Genomic DNA, 27,432 nt, shown 5'->3' on the forward strand with positions numbered 1-27,432 from the left:
GGTGTCAACTGGGTACCTCGTTAGGATGGGAGAGCCACAATAATCTGCGCCTAGTGGCAGCAAGGGTTGTATACTCACTAGGGAGTTGGGATTGAAATACGATGTGCTGTTGAGATTGACATTCAGGGAAAAATACCAGCGCCTTGAGCATGCACTAGTGCGTGGATATGTGCGCTATATAAATATACTTTCTATCTGTACCCCATGTCCGTATTTTAAAGATAGCCAAGCTCGCTACAGCGGTGTAAGGAGCTCACTTCCTGTTGCACATAAAGTTAAAGCGATGATCAGAGTTCACTAAACAACATGGCGAAGTTGGTTCGCAACTTGGATGACACTACGATCTAACAAACTGCGCCAATAACTAAATAGCAAGGTATCATTATTTCTGCCGTTTATACTTCTAACAATACCCGAATTTGGGATCTTTTCTTTTTCACTCATTCAATTCAGTGAAAGTTTAGAGAGAGATAACTGTGACAGACGTTTCACTTTCGTGTCGTTCGTGTGTAATATTTTACTTCATTTAGTGAGACGCGTTGGAACTTGACAGTAGACTACCATACATGCTGTACCCATGTTACCTGCCTACTACGGGTACCGTGGCAGTTAACATGGATTCAACCAAGCTGTCTTGCGTTTTAACCTGTGAAGTGTCCGCATCATCATGATTCACATTCGTCTGTAACCACCATTGCTGCGTCAAATTCTTACTCTTAGCACTGTATGAACGGATCCTTTTAATCAGTGATAAGGCGCAGTCTCTGACAGTAGATACTTTTATGCTAGTGTTTTTGTCTGGATCTTGTAAAGACAGTGTCGGCAATTTACATTTTTTAATCACCTTCTTAGAACATGGTATTGACAAGTATGCTTGTTTTACATGGAAATAACCTTTCAATTCAACATCATCAGCAATACCTGGGATAAGTAAGTGGTCTCTGGCTGGACTCTGAAGGTTTCAAACCTTGAATATTCTGTGGCTCAGAGAATATGAATACCTTCGATAACACAGATACTGGTAAAAAAGTGGTCAAGACAGGCCTCATGGATGGTTCATTTGGACACCATTATGTCATGCATGTGGTATGCCTCTACCTCACTTACCATCAACATATGCAGCCATACCTTGTGTTGCTGGTTTCAGAATGGAAAGCCACGTGGAGAAAGCAGAGAAGTTGACGTACAACTGGAATGATGTTACTCAAGATTTTGTGGGTGCTGTGTCAGAGTTGCAGCTTGGGGAGCTGCTGCATGACTCCTCGTAAGTCGCTGTCAATACGGTCATCCCTACAACTGGCATTATAAAGTCACTTGAGTGTGATCAGTTATGACTACTCTGTCTTTTGCAATTTACATACTATGTGAAAATGGTTTTCTTTTTAACTGTCTTTAATCAAACTGAAGGTGTTTTAAGACATTAATAATGGTTACTTCTTCAAAATTAGAACTGAAATATGCACAGTTTGTGCAATTTTGTAATTGTTGTTTTAATCTATAATCGAACTATGTTTGATATTTTAGTACTTTTGGGACTGGTATCACAGCAGTCATGTAGTTCACCGACTCTTTTAAATGAACAGGTTTGGTCTGTTTGAGGCAATGTCTGCCATTGAGATGATGGATCCCAAAATGGATGCTGGCATGATGTGCAACCAGATCCGAAGGAAAGTTCTCACTCTGGAACAGGCAGTAGAGGTAGGCAATGTTGCCATGACTCCTGGTACCAGTTTTCATGGATATACAGTAAAATATGACCCATGGAGATTTCTTGTCAGAGCAGATCCTTGTCTTCCCAGCAAGAAATACTTATCATGCTTATGTTAAAATAAGGTAGCAAATTGTTGTAAGTTGCCTGCATGTCTTGTCACTGGACCAGTGCTAGAATTCATAAATAGTTCTTTCTCAGATACCATGATATTCAGTGATCAGGTGATACAGAGTGTTGCACGACACTTCACCTACATCCATATATTGGCCAGCACCTTGCTTAGAGTTAGACCCAGATGGTGTAAGCCAGGAATGTCTTATTTTTTTATTTTCTAGGCTTGAAGATTTTCCGTCTGCTTGAACTGACATTGTATGTTTTCTCATCTGACAGTATTTCATTTATATCTGACCATGTGTCATTAATGTCAGACTGAATTTTGCTTGATGTCATGATTTTGTTGACAGGTTCTCAGGTACACTTGTGTTTTAGTATTTTGGTATGTTTTTCAGTCAAACTGTATAAAGATACAGGACCTGACAATGCCAGAACAGATTGGAATTATGGATTCAACACTAGCATGCCTGGTAGGAAATGGTTTAATTCCTTGTCCCATTGTTTTGAAATAACGTGCATGGTTGAGATCAAGCCAGCTCTGTCTTATCTTGGCAGAACACTGTATGATCCCTAGCTGGAAAATCCTGTTATTGAAGCCTTCACATGTATCTCCAGATGCTGCAGGGGTGGAAATAACCCGATGCCCTGACGCCCCAGTCCAGTGTTATTTTTTCTGCCGGGCAAGCAAATTTGTATGTGACAGTGTACCAGTGTCCAGTTGACTTTCCAGTGTTAATTACGTTTCTTATTAATAAAAAAATCAACAAGAAATTGGGCTGGTATAGTGGAAAAATTACCAGGACAAGTGATTTTACATGTGCAACTGTACTGGAGTACTGTACGAATTTTAATGTTATTTCCACCCCTGTGCTGTGCCAGGGTTTTTTAAATGGAATTCCTACCAATGTTGAGATAAATTATCCACTATCAAATGCTTATCATCAGAATCAACTGGAGTGTGGTTTCTGTGATTCAGATGTTAGGACTAGGTAGCGTTTTGTCTTATCCTCATGATAAAATATCATTCATGCACAGGCCAAATTTAGAGATAGCATCAGCATATAGGTATGATACACCTGGCCAAAACTCCAGTACTGTGTATCATTATCATGTTGAACACCAGGGCTTGTCAATGTCCATTAGACCATTTGATTAATACTCATGCAGTTGCTTTATGAACATGTGGACACTGTTTCAACAGTAGGGTAAGCCTTGCTTGTAATAGCCTGATACATTCTTTGGCTGGTTCCATATCAACAAGAATTTTGGAGGGTGGGAGGAGTCATACTAAAAACTGGATAACACTGTTACTGCTGCTGAGAGACCTACAAGAAATTCCTATAAGGAATTTTATAGCATTTACCCTAGGACTGTACTAGCCTTGTGACTGTGTTAACCAATCCTTTTAGCTTGACTGATGTTACTGTGTCTCACTACCCCGACAGACCATTGCTTAAGCCAATCATCCACTGGTTTATATAATTCCAGACCAGATAGTAATATTCATATTAAATGGATAGTTGTAATTCTCTAAAAGCCACCTAAGTTTGGCAAGCACAAACAGCTAATACAGTTATTACTGCTTGATAATCAATCAATTTTCATTCTTAGCTCTCTTTGAGTATCTAACCCAAGACAAATTACCATCTTTTCACTTTTTACCCATTCACCTCATGTTGAACAGAGGCATGTTTTGAATGGTCACTTGCCACCATTGATATGTGTGCTTTTGTAGCTTACATGACCAAAACCCTTAAAAAAACCCTCACTCTCGGGAGTCAAGCTGCTGAACGTAGTGACCAATCAACTACTGTACTCTTGCTTACCATCATTGCTTTACCTTCAATTGGCTGTTGAAATGCTCTCCACCCAGCAGCTTTGTTAATGTATACATACTATAACCTCTCAGTCATTCACTTTACATGTTGTATTGCAGGTGACATGGTTGGAGGGCCACTCCCTGGCTCAGACAGTATTTACAAATCTGTACCTACATGATCCCTACCTCATCGAGGACAGGTGTCTCAAGGCATTCAGTATCTGTAGTCTCAAGATAGTTGACAATATTAGGGAGAAGATCAACAGAGCCAATGTGTTTGAAGAGGTAACTACAAGCTAAAAATCAGATCCTTCAACTGCAGGTATTGATTCAGCTAGGTAGTCATTTGACATGACACTGTAGAACAAATGAGCATGTGTGCTGTGATCTGGTTGAAATGCTTTTGATAATGGGACTTGAAGCCTCGATATTGCCTGGACAAAGAAAACATGGCTTTGTGAAAGGAGTACCACATTCATTCATTCTTTTTCAGAAGTCCTTCTTGGACTTGGTAAATAAGCATTAAAATGTCCATTTTAAATCGTATGACAGTTGTTACTATGTTTTTCAATAAAATATCTGTAAACATAAAACTCGTTTTGTCTTGTGAGACCACCTCTACAGGCCCCCACCAGGCCCCCTACAGCCAAGAGCAGTTAACTCCCGCTGTCTACCTCGTATCTAACTTTTTCATGCTGTGGTTCTGTTGAATAGACGTGCATACTGTTCGTTTGGTTCCTTTCTTTATGCACAGGCATTAGATGAACTTCATATATTGATATCCTCATTCATCTTTTGTTGTAACTTTGGCATGGGTTCTCTGTTTTTCAGCCATATGGTTGGGCAAAATGGCAGACTAAGCGATCATGGTTTCCTTTCTGCATGTTCTTGGTAGCTTGCAGTAGGAGTTCATATATTATGTTTGCATATTATATATCGTAGCTTGCCTAAATTCTCTGTTTTTTTTCAATGAATTAGTGGAAAGTGTGTAATTTTGATAGCATTTTGTTTCGCATGTCTCTTGATTTTAGTATTTGTACTCACTAGTATGTGTGCGCAGGTGCGGCCTACCTTTTTTCTACTTTGCACTTTATGTTTAGTATTTAAATGGCTCTAGTTTGTAGCATTGAAATATTGCCTATGCATTTTATTTATTGCTATTTACTTGTGCTAATGTGTTTACTGCCTCAAAGGTCCTGATAGTAATACTGGCGCGATTCTGTTTGTTGCAGTTTAAACCCTATTTGTTGTGCAGTGCAACACTACCGCCACGGGATGGGTGAATGAGGGTCATGAGTGTTTAACCAAGGAGGTTCATCGCTGCAAGGATGTTCATAATTAGCGCCCTTGTCATAATTGATTTCAGACAACTGACGTATAAGTTTGGGCTCTCTTTTTTCCTACGCAAGCTATGCCCCCGCCTGATTGATATCAGCAGTCAGATGGCTCTGTTAGTGTGCTTTTCTATTTCTGTATCGGTTGTAGATTTCACTCCACCATGGGTTTCGTTGTTGCCAAACAATATGCCACTACAGACTCACAATCTTTGGGAGTCCATCATATTCTTATATGTTATTATTATGTACCACAAGGACAAGGAAAAAGCATCGTGCAAAACAGTAGAGCTTGATGATTCTTTGAAGAAAGTCCTCCTTGGGATATGTCTACCTACCTCCCCTCTTTCTGTCTGATATGTTCTGCATGAAAAGTGAGGTATGAGGTGGATGGTGAGAGTTACCTGCTCTTGGCTGTAGGGGAGTCCGTTGTGACCCTGTAGGGATGGTCTCACAAAACAAATAGTTACGACTGTTGATTGATCTAAAATGGACATTTTAAGGCCTATATGTACCCCAAGAAGGACAGTAAGTTAAGTCCATTTCTGGTATCCCCTGCCATGCTATTGTTTGAATATTGCTAAAAGATGTGTAAAACCTCACTCAATTGTACAAGAAGTACAGGATGTGTTATTGACCTGCAGAAGCACAAACACATTATAGTGTATTAATCTGCTGCAGTTTACCTCTGTCATTTTGCAAACTCAGTGTTGTATTACAGGAGGATTTCCAACCAATGTCATATGGTTTCAAAATGGCTGCTGAGGTAACAGATGCTCGCACGTCTGGCATGATGAAGGAGGTGGAGGAGGATGTTAACAGACTTATCAAGGTGATGAAAAACATTGATAATATACAAGAGAGGAGAATAGAAAATCAATACAAATGAAACTGAAATGAACAAGGTTGGTCATTTTACTCTGTTTGGAAACTGTTTCCTGAAACTGAAACAGCTAAGTGAACATTTTTCTGTCTGTAATGGGAAAATATTTTCATTCCCAGCTTGATTTGAGAGTATTGTGTTAAGAGTTTTTGTCTTCTGTGTATTTTGTGGACAAGAGTTGTGTCCCTTGGTCGACCCAGTTGATACCTAAGTTGTGTTTTTGTTGTGCAACACGTGTTGTATAAGTGGTTCACAACTATTGAATAATCTTTGTATTCCTCCCCAGATGACCCGAAGTAAGCCAGGAGAGGAGAGAGATGCTGCCACAGAGCAAGAGGTAATCCTCGTATTGGTTTTTTATGTAACTTTAGTATGCTGCTGTGCCGTTTTTGTAGAGCTTGCAACATCAAGCACACACTTTGTCTGTCTTGTCAAATTTGCCATGTGACCTGGTTCACAGTGAACAAAGCACTTGAAATTTGCTGATATGGTTTAATGTAGCAATAATTTACTGGAAATAAGTATTCTGAAAAATTGCGAGCTAGCTTGAATGTGGGATGTGCAGGATTTTTCAAGTTGTGTATTCATAGATACTGTTGAGCTTCGGTTAGAGATGTACTGTTTCATTCAGCACATAAAATCTTGAGCTGTGCTGTTGAGATACATATATAACTCATACTAGCCTGGAGAACACTCTGCTCTCATTCATAACTACTTGTGACCTGCAAGAAGACTTGTACCCCTCTTGTACGCCATTATTGCCAAGAATCATGGCAAACCATTCAAATCATCTGTAGTAAAACACATTTCAAAACATGAAAATGGCAGAACCATTGAACTTTGAAACGTTGCTAAACTATACCAAGCACAGTTTAAACATAAACTTTGAGCTAAAGGATGAACAACTTTCAACAGTGAAACATATTTGCAAAGGGAATGACCGCATTGCTGTTTTGTCCACGGGATGTATGATATCCTTAAAGCCATGTTTCGGACTTCACAGTTATCATTCTTTGATCATGGTACTAAACTGTTTTCATTTTCATGCTCGTTTGCGCTTAGACAGGACCCAGTTGTAAACATGGACACGAGAGAGGTACGAGATGCCATCAGGCTTGCCGGAATGACATGAGTAGTTGCGAATGACTCTGCTCTGAGTGAGCATGTGAATTGTCACAGTTGTAAGCGATTATTCCATAAACATCCATAAAAGTTGTTTGGTGAGCCATTGAAATGACATAAAATCTGTCAACATGTGTGTTATGTTGATTGTGCCTATGACTGTGTTGCAGCATGAACTGGCTACAGCTGTGTTCTCCAGGATCCGCTTCTACAGGCTGCTGCACTCCATGCTAATGTCCTTCAGTAAAGAAAAGGTGCATCTTTAGTGCTTCCACATTTAATGATATCTTCCTGTAATCATGTATTGTCATGGGGTATGGGTGGGTCACATACAGTGATAAAACAGGTACATCGCTCCAAGCAGTGTAAAAGACAACTTGCACACAATGTAAACATGCTGCTGTGGTTTCTTCCACTTAAATACTTTACATTTCGTTTTAGATCACTTTAGGGCCCCTTGTTAGCCCATTTACTTCAATTTGGAACAGTCTCTTTGAAAGGCTCTTGACATTTAATATACAGAATGAATACACTGGCAAATAGCAGTACCAACTGGAAATATTATTCTCTGAGGTTAGCTGTACCAGGAAGATTTTTGTCAGGTTAACATATATAATTTGATACATGTTCAGAATAGGCTGACCAATTTTGTTCTTATCACAATACGTATTGTTCAAGGTTTGTATCAAGATGTACAAGACAAAAATTGTATTCACATTATATGCAGTGACTTTTGAAATGTTAAACAGGGGTAAGGCACATACTTTGGAAGAAAAGGTGCTCACTGTCCATCAATGTTTAGCTGTATTAGCTTTAGGGCTCTAAAGATTCTAGGGAGAAGTAGAAAATAGAATGACATGTCTTCAGTAGAAAAGTTGGGTGCCATTACAAATTCCAGCTATATCTATATACAATGTGTTTGATAGATAATCAGTCGGGCAAAGCATGAGTGGGGGGACATGCAATGAGTCATGTCCCAGATCTGACCACCGAACAGTGCACTGAATGTACTGAAACATTAAGCTTGTGCTGATAATGCTGTTAGTACGGATCACTTGTCTCTGTAAGTCTGTTACATGAACCTAATGGTGCTGATGCCATCCCTGATGTATGTTGTCAGTGTGAGGGTATCCCCCAGGCTCAGAAAACCCTGGTCCAGCTACTGGAACTGGTTCCCCAGGTGAAGGCTACCATACACTTCGGCATTCAACCAGAGGACAGGGAGGCCACCAAGAATGGTAGGTAGTTGTCTCATACTGACAACAGTAGTACTGTGTGAGAACAGTAAATAGTGTCCTCCCATCTGATAATGACAACAGTACCACTGTGTGAGAGCAGTAGATGTGTCCTCCCATCTGATAATGACAATGTGTGAGAACAGTAGATATTGGCTAAATTTGAAAAGATTTTGTCTAAAAATGTCAAAATTAATAAAGTAAGTCATTTGTGACAAGTCGTCAAAACTTTGTGGCTAAATCCTGCTTGAGCATGTCGAATGTGATTACTGTTTGCACTGTTTAGATTTTCTAATTGTTTTATTCAGTTCCAGTTTGTAGTAAAATGTGGCTATTTGTTTTTTTTCAGATTATCCAACCATCATGGGGTTTGAACCTTTGATCAACCAGAGACTTCTGCCACCCACGTTTCCTCGCTACACAGTGATTAAGAGTCGGACAGAAGCCATGGACTATGTGGAGAATCTCCTGCTTCGGCTCCAGACCGTCACATCTGTGCCAGAGATGACGTCACTTCATATGATCCTGGTAAGGCCATTGTTATGAAGACCATTGTTTGGCTTCTGTTGGACCATGGTAGTTTATAGGTGGATGGATTGAGTCTGTTCTAAATGACAAGATAAATAGATCTGCTGGTTTTAAAATGAGATGGGTTTGCAAAAATCTGACTAGTCTGGCCCGTTAGTTGCTTCTTACGACATGCATGGATTGCTGAAGAGTGACTACAGTACTGGCCCCTTGTTACATTATAATGGACATAATGGCCGGCTTGTGGGTTCATGACATGTTCGTGTGTATAGTTTGTATGTGTTGAAGCATGGTGTGCCAGAAGAGTGTTAATTCACAGAATCTTCGTGTTGAGCTAAAAATTCTGTTAACTCTTGTGTCCCTGTGGCAAGCAGGTCTCTTCATTTGATTGGCTCTAATGATGCTAACATGCCTTAGAACAAGAAAATGAAAACATTTTAGCCTTCCAGGAGGAATGACTGTTTCTGTAGTTGGGATGTTTTCATATTTTGTCTTCAGGAAACATTCATAGAATTCAGCAAGTCTGGCCCCTGTGTTCTGGCGAGGTCAATACTTCAGGTATGGTTTTTTCTATGCTATAGACCCAGAATTTTCCCAGAGTAACTACCAATATATATCTTGATGCTGAACAAAAAGATTGATATTTGATTTTTACTGGTGAATGTAATGAGAAAGGGCAATGTGGTTTTAGCAAATTATAATACAGTCCCAACCAAGACCAATCTCAGACCCACCAACACCCACTTCCTCCGTCAAACCTGTGAAAAAACATGATACAGTTTCTTGGACTCCGAGGTCTTTGTCGTGATAGACTATTTGAAGGATGGTTCAGGGTAGGTTCCATGTGTAGGTCGCATGATAAGATTAGAGGAAAGCACTGAAGTGATTTGGCCAAGGTGTCTGGCTCCACTAGGACAGTGCTCGATTTCACACAGCCCAAATAGGACCGTGTCTTCAAGATCCTCCCTCACCCAGGATGTCCTCCAGGTCTTGTTCCTTCTTCCTCTTCCCTCTACCAACTTACTTGACTCTTCTCTGTTGTCAGCAAACTCTCCTGCCTGTCAACCGTCGAATCTTTGGGATCCATCCTGTCATAGACTTTATGAAGGATACGATCAGGAACTTCATCGCACCACCTGCTTTGTCTCAGAAGTAAGTAGACAAACATTCCAGATATGTTCCATATTCCCTCAGACGCAGATTTTCACCTGTCTTTGATTAACTGACTACCTGTCCCTATTGTTATCAAAGACACTGTGAGTCTTTATTCTTAAGGTGACGTAAACAGATGACTGAAATACTGTAGACTTCATCGTTAAACCAGTCTTCAGTTGATATATTTTGTACATCTTGGACCTAAGACTGCTTTGATCTTATTTTAAGAACATCTTGCAATGACCTCTTACAAATAAACATCTTGAAAGAAGGACATCTTTAATCTGGTATGTCTCAAATCAAGAATAGATCAGATCTAGGATATCTAGGACCTGATTGTTCAAGGACGATATGGATCTAGGATTCCAGTAAGTGTTGTTCATATTCCAGGTGCAGCTTGTACAACAACCCACAAGCCAAGGAGTATGTGGATGCCCTGCTGACACATGCCGTGCGGCCCGTCTGTATCTTGTTCCAGATTACCGGACACAACCGGGCCCGACAGAGAGACAAGTGGGCACACGTTCTGGAGGATCTGGCTCTTCTGCAGGAGGAAGTGAGTGGGTAGAGAAGTGACTGTGTGTAGGGCTAGATATTGCCCTGATTTTCACATAGTGAGATATTTACGAGATATTACAATACTTATTGTGATATATATTGACTGGTGGGTTTCTGCCCAAGATAATACATCATAAATTTTTAACTTACCTTACCATAGGTCTTATGCATATTACCTCTAGCTTCGCTAAACGAGATCAGACAGTCGTTGATTCGCCATCCCCTCGATGGCTACCTCATGTAATCTACGAATGTAGTCACGGAAGTGACGTGATCTCTCCACTCGCGCGAGAGCGCAGAATCCAAAATTCACTTTTACCTTTAGCGTTCGTGCGAACGGACGTGTTGGTTTGCAGTTTTTTTTCCTACTGTGTGTAGTTTCAATAAAGTTGCTACTCCTTGGTAGGTATGGTTTGTATCCCCTCATTATGTATCAAAGTCAAGTCATACAAGCATTTAATGTGCTTACCTTGCTACCTCGTGTTGTTCTTTTCTCACTCAGGCTTGGCTTGGCCATGTCGGAGGTGAGAACGACATGGCGTCCATGAGGGTAGTTCATCTTGTTGGTGGTTTGCCCGTCATGTTTCTGCCCATGCTTGGTCATTTTCACTTGTGTTTTCGGTATTTAGCATACTTTTTTCTGCCATGAATTTCAGCGTAGCGAAGGCAGCCATTGTGGTTGTTATTTTTCGCTGCCCCGCACTTACGGGTGTGCCTATTTTTTACCTAGGGGTGCAACTACTTTCTACATTTTTATGTAGGGGGTTTTCCTCCTAGTATTGTATTAACATGTCGTCAAGTCGTGGTTTCTTGTCTGTTACAGTTCTGTGTATGACTCGACACTATTGTACTGTCTGCAAGGGGCAGAAATCAGCCAAGGACCCACATCCCTGGTGTCCGGATTGTGCGTCCGCTGTTTGTTCCATCGATAGTCGGTGCCTACACTGTCAAGCGTTATCTCTCACCGATTTCAAGACCTTTTTGGCGGTTCGGAGGAAACGTTTTACGCAACGTAAGAGAAGAATGTCGTCGCCAGCGTCTTCCTTGGGATCCTTACCTGACGACCAAGATCTACCACCGCCTTCAATACCACTATCAACGCCGAGTGTGGAGCGCTCATCTATTACGCCGGCGCGCTCCTCTCCAGAGCCTACGCGTTCGGACGCCTTTGTAGATTTATCTCACCCGGATGCCTTATCCCATCCTGAAGTTCAGAGGCTTCTGCGATCTCTCTTGACGCCGGGCGCTGCTGTACTCCCTACCTCGGTATCTACACCTTTACCAACGACAGCGCCTAGACTTACGCCAGCGCCGTTGCCTGTACCAGCGCCTCTGCCTGTCCCGGCGCCACTGCCTGTCCCGGCGCCTTTGTTTACATCAGCACCGGTGTTTTCGTCAGCGCTTATTCCGACGCCAGCGCCTATTCCGACGCCAGCGCCTGTACCAACGCCAGCGCCAATATTGTTGCCGGACCCTGCTCCTATAACTACGTCTTATCGGATCCCCAGAGTGTCTCATACGCTGACTAAAGAAGAAATGTTACAGCGCCAGCTGGATGAAGAGCGCGCTCGTCGTTTAGAGGCTGAGCGCTCCCGGCGCAGATCTCGTTCTAGGTCCCCGAAGGGTCGGCGCTCTCGTTCTCCACACCGTAGCAGGCGCCGGCGCTCCCGGTCGGTTTCCCGCTCTCCAAGGCGCTCCTTAGAGGAAGACTCACGTACCAGAAGTAGACGTAGAGTGCGATCTCGGTCAAGATCACCACGACGTCTCTCTAGATCCCAGCGTTCGCGATCGCCGGAACCACTGCGGACTTCCGGCAAAGAATTTAACACTAAGAACTCTGCTTCCAACTCGAGTCAGCGACGAGAATCAACCTCTATTTCCTGGGAGGAACACGAGGAACAGTTCTTTTGCCCAGACTATGAGGAGGAACCTGGCAATGTTGGTGATAGTGATGGCACCTATCTTCCCTTAACTGCTGTCTTTGAGTGGATTGCCGACAGATTACCGGACTGTCCTTCCCCTTCTTCGGATTCAAACAACCCGGCGTCGATTCACTTGACTCCTGAGTTACTTATTCCACCACACCCTATGGTGGCGGATGCGATTACTTTGTTAGACTCGGACTTTGCGAAGTTATCCTTAAATCCGACCATCAAAGCGTCGAAGTCTAAGAAATCAGATTATAAAGTGCACAGTCTGGATTTTGCCGACAACGGGGCGGCGCTAGACGATTCAATTAAGAGGTTGTCAAGTTCAACTCCGTCATCTTACAGAGTTCAGGATTCAAAGTTAGCAGCTGTTGATACTGAACTGAAACGTATGCTTAAACCTATCTCGGCGCTTGCGTCAGCCACCTCCGCTGCAGCCTTGGATTTGTCAGAGGATAATGCCTCGAGGGTGGATCATTTAACTACCATTTTTGCTTGGCAAGGCAGAGTACTCCATGACCTACTTGGACACTTACGTGCGGCGCTAGCCATGACTACTACTATGCGCCGATCTGGATTTTTAGATGCTTGTTCTTGGCAAGAGGAATTCAAGCGTCAACTTCTTCGTGCACCATTTACGTCTAAGTTCCTCTTTGATGAAAAGATACCGTCGGTGTATAAACAACATGCCGAACTTACTAACACGGAAGTGGCGCTGTCAACTTTCGAGGCCTTGGGCTCTGCATTTCGTGGCCGAGCCAGGGGTAATGCCAAGAAAAGATATGTACCCAGGAGACAGTCGATCCGTTCCTCGTTTGGGAGGGGACGAGGTCGTACCAAAGACTCAGATGTCCAGCGCAAGCCTCAAGAACGTGGCAGGGATGCCCCAGCTACGTCCGGTCGAGGTAGGGGCAAGCGTCCCTACTCCGGCCGCTGAAGCCATGGACTACTACGACTGGGACCTCCCACCCCCAGTCGTACCAGTTCATCCAACCCCTGTAGGTGGGAGACTAGGGATCTTCTGGGCCAACTGGACATTCCTGGAAGACCCGTTTGTTTGCAAGATCCTGAGAGCCGGCTACAAGCTACCACTAGCCAGAGCTCCGCCGTTGACTACCACTCCCCTGTCACGAGGGTACTCAATAGATCAACAGGTACTTATCCTAGAAAACATCAACATTTTATTAACAAAACATGCTATAGAGATAGTGTCAGAACCCCATCTCTCCCCGGGGTTCTATTCACCCATCTTCCTGATACCCAAGAAAGGTTCCACCAAAATGCGGATGATTCACAACATGGCGACTTTCAACAACCTGTATTTAGCCGAGCCCCCGCATTTCCGAATGACATCACTGGATCAGATCCGAGCCAAATTGTCACCCGGAGCTTGGATGGCCAGCCTAGATTTACAGGATGCTTACCTGCACGTTCCTGTATTCCCACGCCACAGGAAGTTCCTGCGTTTCATATTCAACGGAGTACACTACCAGTGGCGAGTGCTGCCGTTTGGAATTTCTACGGCCCCGTGGCTTTTCACTCGGGTCACACTGCCTGTCACCCGGTTTCTGCACCTCCGGGGGATAGACTTCGATCCTTACATCGACGATTGTTTTCTAAATCACTGCAATCCTCAGTTGCTACGCAAACAACTGGACTTCTCCACACGCCTACTTCAACAGTTGGGATAGATTATCAATTTCGAGAAGTCGCAACTGAAACCAACGCAGGAGTTAACGTTCATTGGGGGGTTGTTCCTGACTCGGCTCAATCTAGTCAGGGTCCCTCCCGATCGATGGCAGAAGATTCTCGCCTTTACGGATCGAGCTCTGTCCCTACCTCTCACCCTCAGAGAATGGCAGTCTCTGTTGGGCTTGTTGACGTCGGCGCAGGACCTCACCCTCAGAGGACGGCTTATGCTGCGCCCACTACAGAGGTTCCTATTACCATTCATTCGAGAGAACGACCTCCAGTCGTCATTTCTTCTACCCCCGCACCTGCATCAGTACTTCAGGTGGTGGACGGTAGAGTGGAACGTCTGCGCCGGTGTTTATTTGACAAACTTCAACCACGACCACGAATTGTTTGTAGACGCATCCCTCTTGGGATGGGGTGCTCATTTGAACGGCCAGACAACCTCAGGGCTGTGGTCAGACGCCGAAAAGGAGTGGCATATCAACAGCCTGGAGATGCAAGCAGTCATCCTAGCGGTTCGCCACTGGCTACCGGTCCTAACAGACTCCAGACTCCTGGTAGCGTCCGACAATTCCACGGTCGTGTGGGTGATTCACAATCAGGGTACAACCAGGTCCAAACAACTTCTGGACCAGATGTTCCTGTTAGCGGATCTGGTAGACAGCAACGGCATCGTGATCGCGGCTCGTCACATTCCCGGCTGCAAAAACATTCTGGCAGACGCCCTGTCGCGCCCCGGCAAACCATCCCCGACGGAGTGGATGCTTCATCCGGACGCATTTCGCCAGATTTGCTGGCAACTCGGGAGACCACTGGTAGATCTTTTTGCCACCAGTTTCAATCACCAGTTACCAACGTACGTATCTCCCGTGCCGGATCCACAGGCGTGGGCAGTCGACGCGATGTCTCTATCATGGGAAGGACTGGACGCATATGCGTTCCCTCCTCCAATTCTTCTCTCGGATGTAATCGCCAAGATCAGACTGACGCAGAACCTCCGACTGCTTTTGGTCGCACCTTGGTGGCCAGCCAGATCGTGGTTTCCCGATCTTCGACGGCTCGCCAGCGGAGACCCTTACAAACTTCCAGAGTGGTTGCATCTGCTTCGACATCCACACAGTCGACAGCTGCATCCGGATCCACGGCGATTCCATCTTCACGCATGGGTCATCTGCAGAGAGCATTAAAGGCTAAGGGCTACTCTGCGCACGTGGCGAACGTTATAGCTCGCGCGCATAGAGTTTCTACCCGTTCTTTATATGACGACAAATGGCGCTCTTTTGAGAATTTTTGCACACGAAGATCTCAAGATCCCATGGCAGCATCTCCTCAGTTTGTGGCACAGTTCCTTCTCTACCTACGGAACTCTAGACATCTCAAAGGCAGTACCTTAGGCACCTATTTGTCAGCTTTGAATTCTGTCCTTGCTATCAAGTCAGATTCACAGATCTCCAAGATACCGGAACTTATTGCGCTTCTCAAAGCTTTCAAACTGGAAGACCAGAAGACCAAGTTTCGTCCTCCAGCTTGGGATCTTAATGTTGTCCTTCAACATCTCAGAGGGCCGCCGTACGAGCCATTAGAAGAAGCCTCCTTTGAACATCTTTCCAAGAAGACGGTTTTCTTACTATCATTGGCAACAGCGGCTAGAGTCAGCGAGATCCATGCTCTTGACGTTACTCAGATCCGATTTGAACAGTCAAGACACGGACGTGCTCATTTGGGTTTGCTTTGGGATTTTGTGGCTAAGAACCAGCTTCCCGGGCAGCCTAACAGGTTATTCTCCATCCCTCCTTTGTCTACGATCTTGGGTCATCATGACTTGGAGGAGGAGCTGCTATGTCCAGTCAGGGCTCTCAGATGCTATATTAAAAGGTCAGCCTCTAGGAGACGATCCCGCAAAAGGTTATTCATTCCCTTTGCCGTGTCCTGCAAAGGTGAAGTAAACAGAAATACTATTGCCCTCTGGCTCAGATCGACTATCCTGGCGGCCTATGACGACAAGCACCTGCCTCATCCGGTAGCAAGTAACCCGCACGAGATCAGGGCCTTGGCGTCTACGATGGCCCTCCATCGGAACTGCACAGTACCGCAGATCATGGAGGGCTGTTTCTGGAGGTCATCAACTGTCTTCGCATCCCACTACTTGAGGGACTTGGCAGTTGAAGACGTGGAGGGATTACAGTCATTTGGTCCATTGGTGGTTGCTCAGCAACTTACCCGACCATCCGCCCATTAGGTAACTACACTTCTACTTACCTTTGGTCTTAAGATTAACCTCACCCCCAGGGTGCGTCGGTTTTTCTTTGGAGTTCTATTGGGTTGCTCTTTGTCCTGTTCCAGGTATTATCCTGAGACCGTTGACATTGGCTTTCCCGAGTTCTCCTGATGCATGTGCACTGTTTGCTGAGGGATGGTCCTCTGGAGTCCACACCACCATCCATCTGTCGAAGCCATATGCATAAGACCTATGGTAAGGTAAGTTAAAAATTTATTAAAATCTAAATATTTTAGATATTTAAATACTTACCTTACCATAGGGCGGTGACTCCCTCCCAACGCTGGATGCTCCTCCCCACTTTGGACTCTTCGGACCTTCCGGTTGACGGTAAAAGTGAATTTTGGATTCTGCGCTCTCGCGCGAGTGGAGAGATCACGTCACTTCCGTGACTACATTCGTAGATTACATGAGGTAGCCATCGAGGGGATGGCGAATCAACGACTGTCTGATCTCGTTTAGCGAAGCTAGAGGTAATATGCATAAGACCTATGGTAAGGTAAGTATTTAAATATCTAAAATATTTAGATTTTAATAAATTCATAATAGCTATGTGTATGACACCATCTTCATGGACTTCCCATCCGTGGTTTACAGATAAATAAATGATACAGAGTTTTAATGTGGAATACAGTCATCCCTCGTAATAACGCGCTTCTCGACCCCACAGATTCGGTTAAACCGTGGGGTAATCCGTGGCGCCCCTAAAAAATGTTGAACTGCAATCACACCCCTTCACAAAATCGAAAATCAACTAGTCCGCTGTTGCACTCTGGTAAATAACATAAGGTAGTAAAAATCAGTGCGGATGACAACTAACAGTGATTATCGTACATATCTATTGTGTTTCAGATGCTTAAAACATGCAGGGTTTTCTCAATAATAATCATACCAACATTGTAGTAGTAACTTCCAAGGTCCTCGTTATTGACTCTTTGAAGTCTTTTCTAGCATTAAATGGCCAACATTTTGTTTTTTGCAATCAAAGTTGCAAGTACCACAGGAAGTTAGCATTGACTTGTCAAACTGTCTCCTACGTAAAATGTATCCAGACAGGTAGCGGCCTGTGTTCATTGTTATGTTAAATATGTTTGCAGAAAACATGCATTATATACTAACTCGATAGAAATATATAATAATCTCTTACAATAACTGCTTAATATATAAAATATTCTGATAATGGAATAGAAATCCTTTTGTGTAATATAGTCGGATCGTTTTACCTGAATCACCGGTACATTGAACCAAAACATATGTCAACAGCTGATTGCTATTTCTGGCTTAGTTGAATACCATCATATGTAAAAGTATTAATTAACTGTTTTTTGTATTTCAAAACTAAATCTAGGCTGACAAGGTTGATGCATTTCTGCATGGTATCCTGGTGAAGACCGAGCCCAGTCGTAACCACCTGGCATGTTTTGGGACCTGGGTTCTGTACCACACCCTCCAGGCCATGATCTACTACACCCTTGCAGGCTTTGAGCTGGAGCTGTATGCACCCTATGAATACCACTATGTGTACTGGTGAGTCCAGGACAGTCACAGTATATGCACCCTGTGAATACCACTATGTGTACTGGTGAGTCAAGGACATTCACAGTGTATACACCCTATGAATATCACTATGTGTACTGGTGAGTCTAGGACAGTCACAGCGTATGCATCCTATGAATACCACTGTGTGTACTGGTGAGTCAAGGACAGTCGCACTATATGCACCTTTAGAATACCACTATGTGTACTGGTGAGTCAAGGACAGTCGCACTGTATGCAGCCTCTGAATACCACTGTGTATGGGTGACGCTCAGAACAATCATAGTATATGCACCCTATGAATACCACTATGTGTACTTGTGACTCTCAGAACAATCATGGTATATGCACCCTATAAATATTATGCACTCTATGAATACCACTACCTTGTCACTGTACTGCTTCGTGGAAAAAGTGAGTGATTATGGTGACATTGTCATGTGGATTTCAGGTGAGATGGAAAATGTATGGTTTTATAGCTATCTTTTGAGGCAAGTTTGAAATGAAACGTGTTATCGTGTAATCTGCACAACTAACAAGGGACACAACTCTGTATGGTCCATTTTAGTACTCAGACATTTGCAAGAGTTGAGCAGTGTGCTTTGTTATTGATCTGTTTTGACATTATGAACGATTTGACTGTTTTTCTGGGTAAATATCTGCTTTTGACTTGTTATTAACACAATCAAGTGTGTAACTGAATTTATATGTCAATCCAAATAACTTTTCTTTAGGATAGCAAATTGAACTATTGACTCCTTGTTGCTTGTCCAGGATCGTGGCCCTGAATGTTGTTTGTTATGCAGGTACCTGTATGAGCTGCTGTATGCATGGCTGGTATCCACTCTCCACCGAGCTGACAACTTCCTCCTGGAACACGAAACATTAATAGGTAGGGACAGACGTTATGTGTATTTATTTGTATATCGGTGGGGGCAAGAACAGGTACACAGTCCCATTCTGAGAGCCAAGTGAGGAGTGTATGATGCTTATGTGTGCCCTGTGATACCTGTGCATTCATTCTACCTCAGTGGGATGTGTGCTCATGCCATCATGCATGTGTATTTGCTAGGGATGACTTTTGAGCGATAACAACTATTTCAATAGCCTATTGCACAGGTGCTTCAGATAAGTTTGTGCAGATCTCCTCAGATCACTTGAATGTAAAGGCCATCTGTGGCGGACAAGTGAGTATGATCGCCGATGATTTTGGAGAAAAATGCCTCCTTATTGTCGAGGAAATGATATATAGATGTTGCAATAAGTTTTCAGATCTGTGCCTGATGCCAACTGAATCTAGCCCTACATAGGTGCTGTCAATGTGGCTGAAAGTAATGAATGAATTTGAAAGGTGATCCATGATTTTGGCTTGGAGTTGCAGAAGCAGCTTTTTTCCATGAGCCGTGGCATATAACTTTTGAAATAATTATCCGATTTTGACCATTTGTAGCCTGTTTTGTAGGGATATTATCTGGCTTTCAATCCGTAGACCTTGGCAGGGCTTGAAGAGTTGTTGGTTTCACCGTTATGTTCCTTTCCTTTTATATAGTACTATGGTAGGCTCTGTACACCTATATGTCTTTGTAACACTGTTTCTAAGCAATACAAGCCCCTGTGGTCTATTGCAGCATACTGTTGCGACCATCTATTACAATACTATTGCGATAGTTTTCTTCATCTTGAATTGTCTCATTTGAAGCCATTTCCTCAAATGAATAAACATGTATGTTTAATCTGAAATAAATACAGTTTGAATTAGTTCCAGTCTGTTTTATTAAATGACAAGATACTGATATCGAAAACACAAAATAAACTTATTGTTATGCTATCTTTCAAACTTGAGTCGTATGCCGTGTTTGCCTCCATGTTTGTGTAAGTGGTAACCGGTTCAGATAACTCGAAAGCAAAGTAAACGAATCTAGTATTTCCTGTATTTTATGCTGCCCATTTATCAACCAAAGTCAATTTTCTAAACTATGAATAGTCACACATACTACTGATGCATCCATAGTTTTTCATTTCTACCATCGATTAATTGCTATGGGAGACTTAACAATTGGATTCAAAGAATACTTTGATGACTTGTTACTGCACTAATATTTACAGCCATGGTTGAGCTGGGATAATGCTTCAGCATAAGTGTACTCAATCAGCCTGAGGCTGCAGTTTATTAAACCTGGTAGTTTCCAAATTGTGGTTGCGATGTTGGTGTCTCATCCTTGTCTCCTGCAAGGCTGTATTGTGGTGCTGAAGCATTTTATTGTAGTCATGGTATCACTGGGTATGCATTATGGATCCTTTCAAATATGGATACTGAGAATTCATAGACCAGATATTCAACAATTTGCAAATATTCATCACGTGAAATGTCAAGACAAGTCTTTCTAGTTGTAATTATCTTTATCATACCTCACACACAAATGTTGTTTTGAGTGGGTAACATGTTCTGTGTAACCTGCAGGAAATAACGAACTATAGAATTCGTTTAGTAGTAGTGCTTAGGCTTTTGCCTTACTTTGCTACACCTTAGTATGATCTAATTCTCATGTTTCAAATAGTTCAATGTTAACACTGAGGTGTTCGGTAAGATGAATGTATTGTTTACTGGTCCATGGGTCCATGTACCCTCTCTAATTGTTTATGTTCCCTGAGACAGTACATCAACCTTGTAAAATGCTTCTATCAGTTACACGATATGTGAAAGCTGAAACAGTTGAAACTCTCACTTGCAGATCAACAACAGAAAGGGAGGAGTAGCAAAAAGAACAAAAAGAAGAAGCGATCAAAAACGCTGAGTAAAGAGATCATCCTTGCCCAGACTCAGCAGCAGATGTGTGGAGGCTACTACAAGGTGAGACTGCAGCCTTGTTACTAAAATAGATACAACACTGAGCAAGGCAGTATTCCAGCTTAATGACAGCAGTCTGTAAATGATCCCAGAAAAGGTGTTGCTCCATTTGTGCATATGTGTTTACACTTCATTCCACTTTGAAGCATAAGTGGTTCTTCTGTCTATAGAGTAACAAGGTGTTACTTTAGGGTGTGGAGATGTTAAAAGATTGTGCTTGTTTCTACCCTTCCTGCTTCTTGACATTGAGGGGAACACAAGTCTGTGTACTCAGTTGCAAAGGGACTGGAAGCTTTGGGGTAGACTAATGGCTCAAGTGTCTGATCTTCACACTGATTCACGTTCAATTCCGCATCTTGGTATGACTCCCCTGCTGTGATACTTCTGGGATATTGCTAAAAGCAACATAAAACCATGCTCACTCACTTGCAAAGGGATTGCTTTTGTTTTGATATAACCATTGTCAACTGAGTCATATATCACCTGACCAGATACATAAGAACAGGTCATAACATACAATACATCAGTTTTTATCCCTGTAATGCGGGGACATACAATCAATGCCTTGTCTGTCACCTGTCCACTGTCATTTTGTTTCCAGAGCATAACTCAAAAACTGTTCAGTATTTTTAAAAGAAAATTGGTAGATATAACAAACAAAATGTAAGGTGGTACCTTTTGCTATTTACAGATATTAGTTATTTTCATTTTCTTGGTTTCCATGGAAACATTTTGGATTTAGCCTTAAAGGGAGGGGTGGGCTTCGTTTCCGGAATGTAACTAAAAAACCGTTCAATATTTTTCGGCAAAACATGGTAGATATATTTAATAGGACCTAAAGTGGTGCGTTTTGCTAACTTCAGATTTTTGTTGTGTTTGTGTTCTTGATTTCCCTGAAAACGAATCAGACTTAGTCTCAAAAGGGAGGGGTGGGTTTCATTTCCTGAGCACTACTTGAAAACCAGTCAGTATCTTTTAACAGTACTTTGGCAGATGTACGAGTCAGATCCCCAAACGGTGCTGTTTGCTATTTACAGATTGTTATCATTTATGTTTTTCTCAGTTTCCATGGAACGATTCGGATTTATTCTAAAATAACATCAATAACCTGGACTTTTAAGTAACTCTCTGATGTTTTTTTCTTTCATATAAGTAGGGGCTGGGGGATATGTCACCTTCTGATGACTCTTGTTTATAAGTGTGTTTGTTATTTGACAGGGTTTGCTAGAGAAGCTTGGTAGGCTAGCACTAAAGAACATGACTAGTTCAGACAGACACATGCAGGTGGATACATGTTGCTATATGGGTGCATCAATTTGACTTATTTCATCTCACAGCAGGGGCAGTGGGGCAACCTTCTGGCTAAAGTGTTGGCTCATCACTCCGAAGGCCAGAGTTCAGTTCCCTAGATGGGTACAAAGTGTGAAGCTAATTTCTGGTGTCCCCTGCCATGATATTACTGGAATATTGCTAAAAGAGGTGTAAGATGTAACTCCTTCAATCACTCATCTCCCCCCTTTACCTGGATGTTGATCAGTGTGTTTGTCATGTTCAGGCTGTATTAGGTTTCCGTCTAGACGGGAAGATGAAGCAGCCAGACTTTGAATTCGACAGTGAGGAGGTCCGCTATAGTCACCGATTCTCTCCTTTTGCTAATGTTGTCACACCCCCCATGGTGCATTATGGTCAATATAAGGTGAGTCATGGACAACAGGAGGACAAATTGCTATGTATATATCAAATATATGTTGTCCGAATATTTGGGAATTCATTATGGGTCTTTGAAAGTAAGGGTTTCAAATGCTGTGTGTGATTAAGGGACCATCCATAATCTATCTTTGGGTGAGGGGGTGTTGATGATGGTTTTAAGGTGGGGTTACTCACTTTGTTCTGGGAAAGTAGGTGTAGTCATCAGTTTTGTAAACATGAACTGGGGTGGTGTCTTTAATTTTTAATATGACATTGGGGGTGTCACTTTGTACATAAATTTAGTTATTCACATTGTAATTGTGAAGAAGGTAGTATGACTTTCATTGTAGTATATAATGATAATGATCAGTGTTGAATATTTGTATGTTTTTATTGAAACACATGTACATGTATTAATATAGTATTTCCTGGACAAGTAGGCATTGTGTACATTATGTACTGTTACTTACAATATATGGATTGTTCATCACAAACACTCTCTTACAGGAAATGTCTGACTTAAGGCGATATGAACCTGAACCATCACCAGAAGCTTTGTACACTGCTGCGTGTAAATGTTTCCACCAGGCTAAGGCGCTGTACGAGAGTATCACATCTCCGTCAGAGGAGGTAGGAACTGGTAGTATGTCGTACATGGGGTACGGCAGCCTCAGTTATCCGTTGTTTGGTTTGTTGCTTAACGCCACATTCAGCAATATTCTAGCCATATGGCGGCAGTCTGTAAATAACGGATTCTGGACCAGACAATCCAGTGATCAACAGCATGAGCATCGATCCATGCATTTAGGATACGATGGCTTGTGTCAACCAAGTCAGTGAGCCCGACTTCCTGATCCCGTTAGTAACCTTTTATGACAAACATGGGTTGCTGAAGACCAATTCTGACCAGGATCTTCACGGGTCATATTCCCATGCAGGTTGTACAGGTACTGTTATCACATTGTGTGTGTTTGTATTTATCAAGCTGAATGGAGATAGCTGAGGATATGGTGCTACTGTAAAAGACATGAATTATTTAGAGTAATTTATGTTGTCCAGCTGTACTTGAGTTCTGTTACTTGAACTGTAAATGTAAACTACCATATTCAGTGAATGCGAGGTGTGCTTCTGTTAGGATGCAGATGCAGATGCATTTGGTTTTTAATTTGTGATTTGAGAAGAAAACAATGATTGAGTTATTGATGATGTTGTACTTTGATGATTAAAACATATTTGATTGATGAACGATACTATTCAATGTATTAATGTCATTAGGGCTGCAATGATTCATTTCGATTGATTGAATATTGAATGTGACAGCACACTTTATTTTCGACAACCATCATCACTATGTGATATTTGAATACCTATTTCATTTATTTCCACACAGCCAGAACATACGTTTTTACTCTAGCTCAAGCAGTTTCGAATGCTGAAATATGGCAATACAATGAGAATTGTTGTCACTTGGATGAAAAATTGAATCAAAAATGATGAGTCCACTATAGAAAATTGAATTGAATCAGTGTGTGGGTGATTGCAGTCCATGGATTGCTGTATGTATGCTTCATGAAAATGTCTGTTGTTGCAGGTTCAAACACTGACGAAGATAGCAAAAACAAACTTTGTTGTGATGAAGTTGTTACTAGGAGGACACAAGAAATATTGTATGGTTAGTGATAACATTCTTAACAATTCCTGCAAGAGAAGAATATATCTCTAGAAGCACATGTGGGTTCCCTGAAAACCAGCAATTACAATTAAGTGTGCTGTGTTTAATGCACAACTCTAACTGTCATGTAGAGGGAGAGATGTTTATTAACACAAGTCCATCAATAATGAATAACAGAGCAGAGAATAATGCACCAAGATGGTGTAGTGTACAAAACTGAAAGTTAGTTCATATTTTACTTCATATACTACTTAAAGCTAAAAAGATTGAATTCTTACTTTCTCTAGATAAAGAAGTTACTATTAACTGCATTTTATGACACCATACAGTGCTGTGTATACAAAATCAATGCAGTATTGCTGCATGTTTGGATTTGAGGGAAATATGTAGTTTGTAAACCTGAAAGTTTATACATTTGCCTAAACATTTGTTGACTGACTCATAGAAAGTAGTCAAAGTGTGCACCCATTGCTCCTCAGATTTGTAATGCACCCAGCATACCCAATGCCAAAGGTGAAGATGGGACTTACGTACTCTGCAGTCTACTTGTTTAGAGTTATGTCCCTTAGATGTACCAGGAACATATAATCATGGGTTTAATTCTGATCCTGGCTTTGCTTCTAGGTATGTCATTGCTAATCCCATAACCATATTAGGTTGTATATATGTACATATGCCTTATCTCTTGGATTGCACCAGATACCCAGTTGTCTCGTCTTTTTACAACTGAAACCTAGTCATAGTTGTATAAAGCTTAACTAACTCACACAACTGTGTGATAATACTTGATTGTATTTTTGTGTAATTTATGTAATTTCTTATTTCTTTCAGGATTCTCCTGAGTTTGACTTCAGCCTACATAAAGTATACCCCATCATCAAACTACCTTAATCACTAGTATGCAGAGAAATGTAAAACCGACCTTCACAATTCCTAATCAGTCATCTGGACAGCTGATGAATTTAACTTTGTCACTGGCCACGTCTTACACCAAATCTCAAAGAGACCAACTAACCATTAGATTTCATGTGAATGATCCATAGGCTGACACATTCATGCAGTCCATGTGTTGAGCCGATGTGAATATATTGATCTTTAACAGTGGTAGATGAAATTTATTCTCAAAGCAGTGTTTGAAGTACCTGCCAGCCTGACCACCAGGGACGGCCTATTATTAACACAGACTGCCAGATTCTTCAATTCACCTGTCTGACGGCTTGGTTAAAATTTAGATCATTATTATCTTAATTTTACTTTAATTTATTTGTACTAAAGTAGTAATTTTTGTGGGCAGGTAAGTTTTGGCCAGGGCTGGCAAGTTTTACACATAACAAGCTCTGAGGTCTGACTGAAATTTTGGGGAGTTTCATACCCTGCTCAAAGTCCTTTAATCTATACAGGGTCACGTGAACAGTATTTGACTTCTTGTCCCAGGGACAGTGTAATGGCGGTCTCTGGCAGCAATGTCAGCATAGATGCACTTCGTGCATTCAGATTAGAAGATGGCTAAATTTATTATTTTCGTTCTGTATTGTCAGGGCTGTCCAACAAGTGGCAGAACATTGAAAATATTTGATGTGACAGTGTGTTAATATAATGAATAAAAAAGTGTAAAATCAGCATCTGCAGTTTGTTGTTTGCTGTGGCAGATCCTGACAAAGTTTGATCAAGATGTTACTATTGGCAAACATGAAGTCCTTGTACAAGAGATTTACTTGTGGTTCAGTGCCTGAATTTACTAGCATATGATCTGTGGCATGTTGTCATCAAACATATATATATACTCTGTGTATACCAAGTTGATACAAGCTCTGGTTGCTGAGGAAAAGACAAATTGGGATGTATATATACAACGTGCCATTCGATTCATTTTCAGACATCGCAGTAGTAGTGACCAAACTTCATTCAATCATTTGTGAAACTGCAGAAGTTTGGTAGTAATTATTTCGGCAATTATGCAAACCTTGGTTTTTTCTGTAAAAATAAAACAAAAAATACATACATTATAGGTATCATGCACAGGTATTTTGATCGTTTTCTCGTTTAACGCTATACTCGGCAGTATTCATGTTTTAGGCAGTTTTTTTATACATTTTAAAAACTGCATGCAGTTTTGTTTTTTTTATGTATCTTATGTTAGATCATGCAGGTGCAAAAGCGAGGCTTCTTTTTTGTCCCCTCCCAGCTTCAGTGGCTGTTGGGAAAATTTTGTTCCTCCCCTTCTTCTTCCTACCCTCAGGTATCCTCCAGCACTTGATCTTTTTGTTTCCCTTTCTGTTTGTCTTCCCCCAACGCCTTGGGTTGGCCCCCTTTCTTCCTGGCAGAGAGACTATATAGAGATATAGATTATCCCTGTTCCTGGGCGTCTCCACTGGTGTACTCTCCCCTCCTCTCACAGGATCCCCTCCAGTTCCTAGTGTCCTCCACAGTGATGCCTGTCGTCATCACTTCACTCAGTCCTTTCTCCCTCAGCGTCTCCTCCGCGTCCTCTGTCTCCTCCCAGGTTGGGTTTGTGACGTACTTCCAGTCTCCGTCTCCTGATCTTCTGTGAGAGAGTCCGGATGAACTGATCCGAAAAGTCTGCTGAAACCTGGAGATAATACGTTGATACTTTATTTGATTTCCACCAGACTTGTTACATATGAACCGCAAATCTTCTTAACTCTGCCAGACATTACAAGAATAGTAATAATTGAAACTGTGGTTTTGTAACTGTTAAAGCGTCAAATGTCCCTGTCTTCATGTATGGAGCTGTACACTTTATGCTACATCTTTGTGCTTCCATAAATAAGCATTTCTAAAATGATAGCACCCGATTACATTGTGTTACTAGAATTTATACCCTCAGAATAAATTGTCTCTGAATACGATTTCCTGGAACACGGGTCCATGCGGGTACTGTAGTTTGCTGTGGAACCCCGTTTCCGTGGGTTGAAACCCCAGATTTGCCCCAGTTATGATTTTTCTTTTATCAGCGACATAATCGTGTTTGGGTTTTTTACCAAGCTGTTTAGCGCCAGGTCCTGTATCACGATTTTCCCCACATGACATAACTTTTATTCCGCGTTAAACTACACCAAAAACACGACAACGATGTTTGGGTTGAAAATATTAGTGATCGGTCTCAGGAAAAGCTCTGGGGCTCTTGGCAGGTCTTACAAGTCAATTATTAAAACACTATGCAGATTTACAACTCCAATGTCAAACCAGGACCCTCTTCAAAGCTGGTTATCTCACATGCCTAAAGGCGGCAAAGGCGGCAGTAAAGTTATGTACCCAACTCTTCCACTGTTGTAATACTTACCAGAAGCGACCCACTGGTAGAGA

General features: G+C 42.0%; 1 protein-coding gene across 1 annotated transcript; it reads left to right on the forward strand.

Moving 5' to 3' along the window:
* The first annotated feature begins 277 nt into the window (after positions 1 to 277).
* On the forward strand, positions 278 to 25,725 carry LOC137277728 (N-alpha-acetyltransferase 35, NatC auxiliary subunit-like). Its single transcript, XM_067809621.1, has 20 exons — positions 278 to 376; positions 1,148 to 1,264; positions 1,584 to 1,698; positions 2,221 to 2,295; positions 3,762 to 3,929; positions 5,700 to 5,810; positions 6,148 to 6,198; positions 7,154 to 7,237; positions 8,104 to 8,221; positions 8,568 to 8,746; positions 9,245 to 9,304; positions 9,792 to 9,898; positions 10,292 to 10,457; positions 17,709 to 17,887; positions 18,703 to 18,788; positions 20,629 to 20,747; positions 22,300 to 22,440; positions 22,941 to 23,063; positions 24,025 to 24,105; positions 24,937 to 25,725. Exons 2-20 carry the CDS (start codon positions 1,149 to 1,151, stop codon positions 24,994 to 24,996), a joined length of 2,139 nt encoding a protein of 712 aa, XP_067665722.1. The 5' UTR covers positions 278 to 376; position 1,148; the 3' UTR covers positions 24,997 to 25,725.
* The last annotated feature ends 1,707 nt before the right edge of the window (positions 25,726 to 27,432 follow it).

This window comes from Haliotis asinina, chromosome 3, assembly GCF_037392515.1.
Source record: "Haliotis asinina isolate JCU_RB_2024 chromosome 3, JCU_Hal_asi_v2, whole genome shotgun sequence".
Classification (NCBI taxonomy): domain Eukaryota; kingdom Metazoa; phylum Mollusca; class Gastropoda; order Lepetellida; family Haliotidae; genus Haliotis; species Haliotis asinina.